Source organism: Sardina pilchardus, chromosome 14 (assembly GCF_963854185.1).
Source record: "Sardina pilchardus chromosome 14, fSarPil1.1, whole genome shotgun sequence".
In the NCBI taxonomy this organism is placed as follows: Eukaryota; Metazoa; Chordata; class Actinopteri; order Clupeiformes; family Clupeidae; genus Sardina; species Sardina pilchardus.
This window is the reverse complement of record NC_085007.1, coordinates 28524196-28536503: the sequence shown is the minus strand read 5'-3', so window position 1 is coordinate 28536503 and position 12308 is coordinate 28524196. Positions and strand designations below refer to the sequence as shown.

Here is a 12308-nt window from a genome sequence, read left to right as displayed (position 1 = left end):
GCATTCGCCCGCAACGCATCGCCCCCACAACGCATGGGCCTCTGGTCTCGGTGATCTGGCGTCAACAAGAGGAAGCAGATGTGAGAGAGTGAATGAAACATTTGGCAGGATGAGTTATTTGATGGATGGAGAGAGAGTGAGAGAGAGAGAGAGAGAATGTGTGTGTGTGAGTGAGTGAATGTGTGCGTGTGTGTGAGAGAGAGAAGCGAGCAAGAGAGAAAGAGACAGAGAGTATGTGTGTGTGTGTGTGTGTGTGTGTGTGTGATTGGATGTGTGCGTGTGAGAGAGAGAGAGAGAGAGAAGGGTGGGGGGTGCGATGGAAACGATGGTGTGACATGCCTGACATTTGGTGCCACCCTCTCCCCTGCCTCCTCCACCACCTCAAAGCAGCCCATGCCCCCAATCAGCACACAGGCTACGCAGTGCCCTCGTTTGGGGCTCCGCGGTTCAGCGTTCATCTTCACAGTGTGTGTGCGTGCGCGTGTGTGTGTGTGTGTGTGTGTGCGTGTGTGTGTGTTGGCGGGCATGCAGGCATGGGTGGGGGCGGGGGAGTGGCAATGGCTGTTTTGACAGGACAGGAGCCAAGGCCTTGTCAATTGTCACTCATAACAGAGAGAATGTGTGTGTGTGTGTCTGTGTGTGTGTGTGTGTGTGTGCGTGTCTATTGTCAGTTGTTGCTCAGGAAAGAGAGAATGTGCGAAGCCTCAGAAGACTCTCTGGCACGAAGCGCGTCCGGCGTTTGTGTGGAGTTGGTTATTGGTGTCGCGGGCCTGGCGCGGTGGGAGAAGACGGCGCCGTCATCACGAGGCGTTTGCTGTGCATGCCACGCTAGTCTCTTGTGGCTCCGCTGCGCTGCGCAAACATGTCTGCCTGGCACACTCCCGCCTGCCCTCCGTGGCCTTAAACAAACGCGTGTACTGTAGAGGATCGCTGGGTGAGCAGACACAGGACACGCACATGTGGCAATCCGCTCAGGACATAAGCAGACGCTGTTTTGCCTTTTGGGAAGGTTGCTTCACACTCGCCGGGCTGTGTGTCAGAACGTGAGCCAAATTATCGGATTCCATTGCGTGTGTGTGAAGAACTGGTGACACTCCTTTCGGGAGAAGCACACACACACACACACACACACACACACAGTCACACACACAGACACACACAGATGCATTGTTTTCCTCTCCAGGCAAAGCGCTTAGGGATGAGATGGGCTGGGCTGGTTTTACACAGTGTCTGCAGGTCTCTGCAGGTCTGGGTGGAAAGGTTCATAAAATGTACGATTCGTTTTGTATCACAGGGTCTCAGTTTTGGGGTCACAGTTTTAGGAATCACAGTTTTGGGTTCCTTTAGGGTTCCTTTCGGTATGTGTGTTTATTTTTTTTCTTCTTTTTAATACTCCAGAAAGATCATTTATCAGCATAACATCCTGATGATCTACCATTTGCATTATTTAAAAAATCAGATTGCCTCAAGGATCAAGCGGTTATGCCATCATGCAAAGCTACAGTACAAGACTGAGGCAGCTTGGCATTGGGCGCGGCATTGGCACAGTCTTAGTTTTTTCAGTAATTTCTTGTGTATTAGCCACATCACATTGTGTATAAGCTGCAGGACAGTGTTTCATGCAAGTTAAAAGAAACAAAACCATATTAATACAATATTAACGGCCCCTGTGTATTAACCTCATAGCTGAATAAATTGTTGCAAAATCAATGCATATAAAGCCATGGCTAATAGTTGGGACATTACGGTAATACACCAAAACACCATAGACTTTGCTAGACTCATGCTTTTGCTTTATTCAGCAAAAAGGTTAACAACTTGAACAAATTCTTGCTAAGAACATTAACACGTTTTCATTATCAAAGCTTAATTTGAAAAGATATGGTTTTCTTGTCACTGAAATGTGGCGTTACTGCGATCTGTATCTTTTGTGCACGCACTGAACGGAACTGCCTGCCGCATTTGTGTGTGGGGGTGGGGGTGTTTGTGTGTGTGGCGAAGCTGTGGGTGTAGTGTGTGTGTGTGTGTGTGTGGCTGGGGGTTCTAGTAGTGTATGTTTATGTAGTTGAGCGTGTGAGAGCATGCGAATGTGAGCTTCCAGAAAAGCGACTCATCAGGCATCCTGAGGAATGCTGGATTTGGCAGCTCATTAACGGGCCGCCACCACTGATCAATGTGGAGTCTTTTCTAATGAACTGAAGAGCTTCTGCCTCACCCCGGCGCTGGGGCCCAGCAGAGCCCTCGCTCACACTGGAACCGCACCGGACCACCCCCTGAGCTCAGTCAGGACAGAACCTGTTCTGAAGTGAATTACTGATTCAGTTTGGGTCAGTGGGTGTGGCGCTTTCAGTCCTGGTCTAATCATGTTTTGACTGTTTCTTTCCCCATGTCTATAACTGAGAGCAATTATTTGATCTGATTTTTACACCATGAACCAAAGATAACTGAGATGACAGTGTGAATGATTGAAACGTCAGTTCATCAGTGAAGTGGTTTATGTGTTGCGCAACCTGTCAGTCTAATAGTTTCCACTAAATACATCTCTCTGTGGTCATATAATGAAATTCAATCAAAGCTGGACTCTTCAATAACTGAAAAGTGGGGTATTTCAGACATGTCATCAACATGCTTTTAAAGCTTGTTGTTTTTATCAATGTGGTATATAATGTGGTAAAAGAATGTAGGAAAAATAAGGAGTATCAAGCACATTTCAGTCTCATAAGTGAGACTGCAGCACTTCTGTCCCACCGTTAGCAAATGCTTGTCTTTAGCATAGCAAGTGAGCTAGTCAGTCATGGCTCAAATGTGGACAATGACGCCTGGGCACATGCCTACGATGATCTGCATTTGATCTGTGTCTGTGGCATGCTGTGTCCACGTTACGCCGGGTAAATACATATAAATAGTATATTTGAGGAGAAAACGAGCGTCGTCCTTGATTGTCGTTGGTTGGTATCTGGATTGATACATTTTGTCAACGTCATGGCAACCACACGTCATCGTATCTGAAGCGCTCCATTGTCCCTGTGCACTTTAGATTGTGAACCTATTGTTTTCAAATATATCCACTACAGAGATCGTTTTCAAATGTATCTTTTTCCGAGTGCTGGAACAGACCATGGTAAAGTGTATGGAAGTCTAAATGGAGTAATAATTATGCATATTTAGATTTACTCAGCTTAATGGGGACAGATCTTGAGTGGTGTGACCCTGTCTTGGTGAAAAGTGGAAGGTGAAGGTTGGGGCATAGATTCATTTATTGTGTCTATTTGTATTTTTAAACCAACCTGTGAAGCCTTTTCCATTCTCACATTTGTGGACGATAAAGGATGATGATGATGATGATGATGATGATTATGGACCGTGAGGGGAGGCCTCTGGCCCACTCTGAGTCAGATATTCTGGCATGTAGCGTGTGTGTGTGTGTGTGTGTGTGTGCGTGTGTGTATATTTAGCACCTTGCTGAGAATGGTCAGAGAATGGCCAGAGAACCTGATCCTCTGAGTCATCGTTTCCCTGAAACTGCGTGGTCACACACACACACACACACACACACACACACACACACACACACCCACACACACACTCTTGCACACTCACACACATATCCACAGGCACACACATGTTCTCTAACACTTACACTAATGAGGGTGTAGGACGGTACGTGCATGTGTGCACACACACACACACAAACATCTACAACCACATACACTGACTACATCCACACTCGAGCACATCCACACTCACCACCATCACCACATTAAAACACACACACACACACACACACACACACACACTCACGCACACACTGAGCAAGCAAGTCTATACACACTCACAAACTGATGTACAACCACATACACTGACTACATCCTCATTTACACAAATACACACATACACACAAAGACATATACATTAACATACACACTAACACACATGCATTGCACACACACCTGCACTCACACACCGATCTCACACATGGATGCAGCAGGAGAACTGACTGACCACCTGGCATCTGGCACGTTCGGCCACGCCTGCCCCGGCTCCTCCGTGAGCATCGCAAGCGTGCCTCGCAGTGACCCTGGGTTAGTGACATCCCCACCCCGACCTTTGACCCCCACATGCATGCCACATGTTGACCTCTGACCTCAGAGACCTGTCTGTGTTGCGCATCAGCCACCTCTGACCCTGGGCGTGTTCAGGTAGGACGGGGTGGGGTGGTTGTGGAGGACACGGTGGTTGGAGAATTACCAAGGGTTGGAACACTTGGCGCAAGACTGGCGTTACCACACGAGATTCCTCTTGCACTCATTACATTAGCGACACGGTTAGCATGGCTTGCTTAATTGTTGCAGCAGGGCTGTGGCTGTGGCTGTGTCGTAGTCCTGGGCCATTCTGGCTTTGCGGAGTCAGTTTGCAGGTTACTCAAGAGCAAAGTGTTTCAGTGAACAGTTTGGGATTACTTGTTCCTGCCGCAATCGCTGTTGGTAAACTGCTTTTGCAAAATTTTGAAGTGTTTGGAAATTCGACTTTGAAACATTGGAAATCGAGAAACGACTGTGGCTGTTCATTTAAAACATTTGAATTGTTTATGAGGCCCTTTAAAGATAACACAGCCATGGATTGCCTATACTTTGTTTCTTGGAATGAGGCTTCAGTCTGTTAGCAAGAGTCTTCTATGTGCGGTGTGCTGTGGCGCAACTTGCTACTGTGCTAAGTTAATTTCCTGATCATGCCCCATCTCTCTCTCTCCCCCACCGGCTTCCTGTCAGCCTCCTCACTGTCCTGTCTGAATAAAAGCAAAAAGGACTCTTCCATGAAGGGGACTTCCCCACCCGTGTCTGGCACAAGGGCCGCGGTAGTTGATCGCTAGCTTGTTGAACCCCAGGTGGAAGGACTTCCTCACCCGTGACTGGCATGAGGGCTGCTGTAGTTGATCGCTAGCTGGTTAAACCCCAGGCAAGGAATAACTTCATTGATACTACAAATGACTTTACTCTACTGTAACTGACCATACGCAGATGGGTTGGGCCCTTGAGTTGTAGACCTGTCCGAGGCTTCTTCCTATATGTATCTCCAAATCTAAGGAGCTTTTCCTTGCCCCTGTTACTCATGGGCTCTCTTTTATTTGAATGTTTAAAACTCTGTAAAGCGCCATGTAATGTTTTGGCGCTCTATAAGTGAAGTTAAATTGAAATTGAATTGACTTCCAGGCTGGAGTTCGGTGGTGACGTACACTTGTTCCAACCCTTAGCAGATGGTTTTGGTGTTTAGAATCTGTTGGGCAGCCACGTACTGGCCAGTTCTTAGTTCTGACCAGTGGGTTGTCACAAGCTGCCACTGTGAAGCTGACTTAACAACGAGGCCATCATTGAATGTTAATGAAATTCAACAATTACAGATTAGATTACTGTTGGTGATCAAAAAAGATTAGATTTTCGAGGTGACCGGAATCGTCATATTAATTACAATTATTGTCACTAGTGAATATCCGGCTGTTTGTGTGCACAGTTCAGGCGGACTGTAGTTTGGGGAAATGATTTACAGCGCTAGTTGCAGCACAAACAGCTTGATATTGATGAGGACTTATGATCAGATATGGGCGTGTTGCACCCGTCACTTCCTGTGATGGAGAGATGAACAGCAGACGCTACATATTTAGCAGTAGCTGCCATCTGAGCTGTGGCTTTTCATTCCCCTTTTGCAGGTCACAGCAGACTTGCGCTTCTCTATTGTACATGTTGACTCAGGGTAACCAAGAACTGAGGACCACGTGGTGCAGTTTCTATATGGAGGGGGATTGACAATGTTCAGTGTTTTCCACAGAATTGGATTCAAGTTGTGGCAGTGGCTGACTTGGACAACAGGGGGACAACGGCTTGATGGCATACAGTAACTTAGTAGCCTACGTTAGGCAGATTACTAGGTTTGAGATGGAGGACAAGACAGGGGAAGCGTGGTGAGTTCTCAGCCACGTTCTCACAGTGTTGATCGTAGGTGGTAAAACCGAAAAAGCGCCAAGCATCCTCTGTGGCTGTGAAGAGCTGCATTAAAACACTTGCCTTGCCTGCAGCGCTGTGTGTGTGTGTGTGTGTGTGTGTGTGTGTGTGTGTGTGTGTGTGTGTGTGTGTGTGTGTGTGTGTGTGTGTGTGTGTGTGTGTGTGTGTGTGTGTGTGTGTGTGTGTGTGTGTGTGTGTGTGTGTGTGTGTGTGTGTGTGTGTGTGTGTGTGTGTGTGTGTGTGTGTGTGTGTGTGTGTGTGTGTGTGTGTGTGTGTGAGAGAGAGTGTGAGGGTTCACTCAACTGTTGCTGTGTATGGCCAAGGCAGGGTGAAGTTAGGCTCGAAAGACAGAAGCATCTAGACCTGATGTGTGTGTGTGTGTTCAGTAGACTCAGTAAACCCAGCCCGATCTGTAAATGTGTGTGTGTTCAGTAGACTGAGTAAACCCAGCCCGATCTGTAAATGTGTGTGTGTGTTCAGTAGACTGGGTAAACCCAGCCCGATCTGCCGGCGATTGGATTTCGCCCTGCAGCTCAGGCTGGAAACCTGCATATTTATCTCCTCTGTTTCCTGTCCACGTTTGCTGGAACCAATCACAAACGGGCTTATCCACCAGACGCACCTAGATTGTTGGTCTGATTGGTTGAAGGACTATCCAAATGCTTACAGTCATTTGAACTATGCCCATTGAAAGCATCCTCACCCTTGACCCACCCATTAAAATCCCCCTCTCCTGAAGCTCCTTACCCAAACTAGTTTCAGGGGGTACTTGCACTGTACGCCGGCGACCCGGGTTCGATTCCTGCCCTGTGGTCCTTTCCTGTGATCCCACCCTGACTCTCTCTCAAACTCGCTTCCTGTCATTCTCCTCTGTCCTATCTCATTAAAGGCATGAAAAGCCCAACAAATGTACTTAAAACAAAAAAAGCATTGCCAATATTGTTACTTGGAATTCTTTTTTTTTTTTTAAGTATATTTTTTGCCCTTTTTATGCCTTTATTTGCGAAGCGAGCGTGAGAGAGAGAGATGGGGAGAGATCACATCCCCCCGGAAGGCAGGAATTCGACACATGTATTGTGCGTTCTGTGCAGCATGGCCGGTTGGACCATTTCTATGAGATCTCTACAGTAATTTCCCCAGCCGCGTTGTGTATGAGCTGCAGGACCGTGTTTTATGCCAGTTGAACGAAGCAAAACCATATTAATACCAAAGTAACTGTCCCCGTGTATTAACCTCATAGCGGAAGAAATCTGGCAAAATCACTGCGTAAGTCGCGGCTAATAGTTGGGGAATTACGCTAAAGTGGGGAACTTTAGTCAGGGCAGGTGGATCACGATGCAGTGGCCAAGCCTCAGCCACAGCTTCCCCAGTGGGCACAGGGAGAGCACTCAGTCACAAGGCTGTCTCAAGGTGGGGGCTCCACACGCTCGGAACTGAAACTACTGGTGTGGTGTGCGGTGCAGGCAATCTCGGGACTCCCGACTGGTAGAGCAGCGAACGGGATAAATTCAGCCCAGTCTCGGTCTGACTCGGAGCAGGATTCAAAGCGGGCCGCTTTTTCAATCCCCCTAAACACACACACACACACACATTCACACCCGTCCTACCAACACGTGGAGTCATGAGATGTGCACGCTGACAGGCTTTTAGCTGTTAAGCCCACTACACACTACACACACGCACGCACACACACACACACACACACACACACACACACTACACACACGCACGCACACACACACACACACACACACTACACACACGCACGCACACACACACACACACACACACACTACACACACGCACGCGCACACACACACACACACACACACACACACACACACAAATATATCCATACACAGTCCGAGACAATATCTCCATAGTGTGGTCTGTGGAATTCTGGGGTAACTTGGAATCCAACAGGCTCGTCCAACACTGCCAGATGCCCAAACCAGACCCGTCCCTGCCCTCTGATGATTGCTCATGCCTTCCATTATTTTGGTACATTTCACAGGGTACTTTTTGTCCCCTCCGGCTTCCTGTCAATACTGTTGGGGGTGGGGTGGGGTGGGGGTTCTAGAACTGTCTGTGCTCTCTCTGTTGTGATGGCAGGCTGTTTGGAACCGTTTGGGAGTGTTTTATCTGCCGACTCCGAGTTTAGCTGATGAGCGGCGATGATTCTTTCCTGGTGTCTAGAAGATGAAAGTCTTTTGAGGAAAATGGACTTTTCTTATGTTGCTTGAGATGGGCTTTTATCCAGAAAATGTGGTGTGTGTGTGTGTGTGTGTGTTTCCGCTCCCTACCTCCCTCTCCCTCTCTCTTTCTCTTTACTTTTCTTTCTCTCTGTCATTATCTCTCTCTCTCTCTCTCTCTCCCCCCCCTCCTCTCTCCTTTTGTCCCCCAGTTCATGCTTATGTAAGTGGCGAGCATTCCTCTGAAAAGCGCTAATAGCCCACTACGTTAATGCAGTCCTGCCCCACTTTAGGGCAACACACCAGGGCACTACAAAGGCCTTGCCCTGATTACAGGTCATTAAAGGCCACTTTAGGCTTTGCCCACTGGCTGTCATATCTTGGAAAAATAAATTGAGCGAGGCCAATGTTTACTGATCACTGTTGCGCTTATCACCTGTGTTTGTGTGTGTGTGTGTGTGTTTGTGTGTGTGTCTGTGTATGTGTCTGTGTGTGAATTAGGACCGCTCTTTAAGTTCTCTTTGAACGTCACTGTTGACTCACACACAGAGTATGTCGTTCTCTTGGAAGCTCAAATGCTCCTTTAGGAAACTCCTGGGAGCCTTTCACCTCGGCATTGCATAATCCACTTCAGCAGAAGTAGAGTTCCATAGTAGAGCAAGCAGAGCATCAACACATCTCATGACACAGGATCTCACTTCCTCTTCCTCTGATGGCCTCTCCTTGGGACATTAGATGTTCAGTCCAGTAGATTCTAAGTTGTGTGAGTGGAAACAAACACACACACACACACACACACACACACACACACACACACACACACACACATTATATTTTATATGCTCAAGGATTTACTGTATAATGTTGGTTGTGTGTTTGGAAACACTACTACAGCTGTCCAAATGTTTGAAATCACTGACAAGTTTCCGTGTTTTGAAAGAAAATCAGACACAGCCTGAAGCCAATAATAAGATGCTTAGTCGACGCTACTGTTGGAAATGACTAGGCTATTACAGCCATGCATCACTCCTGTGTTTCAGTGGTATATTATGTTGGATAATGCTAAATTATCACAGTTAAAGGACTAATCAGGCAGTATATTGCCATTGTGCAGGTGAAGACTGCTGGGTTGTTTAGGTAAAAGCAAGCAGGCTATGTAGGCTTTAGGATATGCAACACACACACACACACACACACACACACACACACACACACACACACACACACACACACACACACAATGCAAAACACTCCTGTTAGCCCATGTGGAACCCCAGGAGTCTCACATCTCACATCTCGGGTCGTGCAGAAAAGGGCCTTTGTTGCTTCCCTGCGTTGTCACGGCAACGCAGTCACCTGGCCTGTGGGGGCAGGTTTGGGGACGGCTGCGGGAGAGACAGGGGTGTGTGTGGCCAACCTGTTGACCTTTTAGAGCTGCTTTTGTCCTCTATGTTTTGTTTTTTAACCCCCCCATTCTCTCCATCTCCTCTTCCTCCTCGCCCACACGAGAGCTTTGTCAATTCACAACCGCCTCACTCTAGTGTACAGTCATACAGCTCCAATAACAATGGAAATGGCTTCGTCTCAAGCTGCTTTTCAAAACCCACAGTCACCTTTCAAAACCCACAGTATGGAACCAACCCCCTTTTTCCCACACACACACTCATGCTCATGCACACACACACACACACACTTTCTCTCTCTCCCTCTCTGTCTGAGTGTGTTCTTCGATCTGCTCTGCACGGCACCTGAAGTGTTTTGCAGGTGCAGGGAGCCCAGCTGAAGCTCGTTAAGCAGGTTCTCGTCCGTCACAGCTGAAGCACATGCATGCAAACCAACACCTCTCCAGTCCACTGCAGCCTAGACTAACGAGATCGGCATGCAAACCAATACCTCTCCAGTCCACTGCAGCCTAGACTAACACGATCGGCATGCAAACCAACACCTCTCAGTCCACTGCAGCCTAGACTAACGCGATCGGCATGCAAACCAACACCTCTCAGTCCACTGCAGCCTAGACTAACGCGATCGGCATGCAAACCAACACCTCAGTCCACTGCAGCCTAGACTAACACGATTGGCATCTCGGTGGCTGCTGCCACAGGAGGAGGAACTCTGTGTGGAGTTTGGGCTCTAAGAGTCTAGACTCAGGGCAAGGGCGTGCAGCTCCATGGGGCGCAGCAGATGTTCATGGCCTGGAAGGGGAAATGTTTCGCAATCAGGCAGTCATAAAAGAATGAGATGATTGTATGACTGAGACACAGAGAATGAGACAAACACAGTGAGAGAGAGAGACAGAGAGAGAGAGAGCGACAGACACAGAGAGAGAGAGGGAGAGAGAGAGAGACAGACAGAGAGCGACAGACCGAGAGAGAGAGAGAGGGAGAGGGGTTTTGGAGTGAATGAGCGAACAGCAGTCTAAACCAGTTGGCTTTAAAAAGAGGCAGCTTTGTTTGCTTTTAGTGCCATATTGTCCTTGGTCTTTGAGGCATCAGAGCCAAAGACTGCATCAGAGCCACACACACACACACACACACACACACACACACGCACACACACACTAGTGCTGTATAAAGGCCCTCATTGGAGATTCACACAAGCGGTGGCATTGACGGGCACAAGTGGTCCAGATGAGACGGCTCCTTGGCTGGAGAGTCTCGGAGTGGTCTGTGAAAGACGGGCTGACCGCACCGCGCTGGCTTGGACGCCGCTGCTGCTGCCGCCTGCCCGGCCACACATCAATGGGCCTTTGTGTCCAGGCAAAATGAACTGCCCTCCACCACACACGGCCCTCTCCGAGAGCCGTCTCAGTGTATTATGCAGGGACCGTTTTAATCAATGTATCGCTCTCCCTCTCTGTCTCGCTCTCTCTCTCTCTCTCTCTCTTTCACTACCTCTCTTGTTCCCTCTCTATTTCTATTGCCTATTGCAGATCAACTCTGTGATAGAGAATTGTATTTCGGACATATCCTGGAGGATGTTTTTGTGTGTGTGTTATATAGTGTGATGTCTTTGCCTTTTCTTATCTCATGTCATTTGCACAAATTGATTGTGCTGTTGTCGTTTGTTTCTTTGCATTGTTGTAATAAAGAATACATTTATAAAATCTTAATCTCTCTCTCTCCCTCTCTCTCTCTCTCTGTTTCCGCAGTATGAGATCCTCCTGTGTGTCCAGGATCATGATGACCCTGCCATAGACGTGTGCAAGAAGCTCCTGGGCAAATACCCCAATGTGGACGCCAGGTTATTCATAGGTCAGTACTCGCTGAGTGCCGTCATCAGGCCCATTGTGGCGTGGGCAGCTCTCAGTGTAGCAGACACGCTCATTCACTAGAACACTTCCTGTGTTCTGTTCCTGTTAAGGCTCAAACACATGACGAGCAGAGACAGAGTTTCTAAAGAGTTGTTTCCTCACATTCCTATCTCCTAGGCCATCTTTGAACGATTCTAAAAAAAAAAAAAAAAAAAACTCTCGTACATAGAAATTAGACCAGTCTAAAAAAAAAACAAAGGGACATTGCTTGAGTCTATAACAACATACTTGACTGTCCACGTTTTGTTATGAAATGTACATTCTTCTCATATATATAATAAGTGTGTGTGTGTGTGTGTGTGTGTATGGGAAGGGGATGGTGCAGAAGATGCTGATATGTTAGTGTGTGTGTTTTCCCTTTGAAACCCTGTGTGGTGGAATGTGTGCATTAAAGAGCATAGTGGTGGTTAGGGCTGGGCCTCTAGTGCCTGTGCTTGCAGACACCCAGGAGATGCCCCCTGTGTGTGTGTGCGTGTGTGTGTGTGTGTGTGTGTGCCTGTCTATGAGTGTGTGTGTGTGTTTGTGTGCGTGTGTTGTGTGTGTGTGTGGTTTTGGCTCGTGTTCGTGACAGATTGTGACCATTGGGAGCGCGGAGGGTGGGGTGCGGGGGGGTTGGGAGGGGGGTTCTGACGGGGGAGTGTATCCATGTTTCCGAGAGAGGTGACCCTCGGGAGGCCGTGCCACGGACGCATAGCTGCTCTGAGCGGGAGTGTGCCGCCCCTCTGAGAGCTAATATTGATTTCAGCTCATTAGGAACATCTGCTGCCTCGGCACTGCGTTTCCCCGTGGGACTGCTTTAAGTGCGAC

The 12308-nt window shown here is 48.0% G+C and overlaps 1 protein-coding gene across 1 annotated transcript in view; it reads left to right on the top strand.

Moving 5' to 3' along the window:
- Positions 1-12308, top strand: part of ugcg (UDP-glucose ceramide glucosyltransferase) — a 35141-nt gene that overhangs the window by 8344 nt on the left and 14489 nt on the right. Inside the window, exon 3 of the mRNA XM_062553818.1 lies at positions 11340-11442. Coding sequence (XP_062409802.1) covers positions 11340-11442 — 103 coding nt within the window. The remainder of the gene's footprint in view (positions 1-11339; positions 11443-12308) is intronic.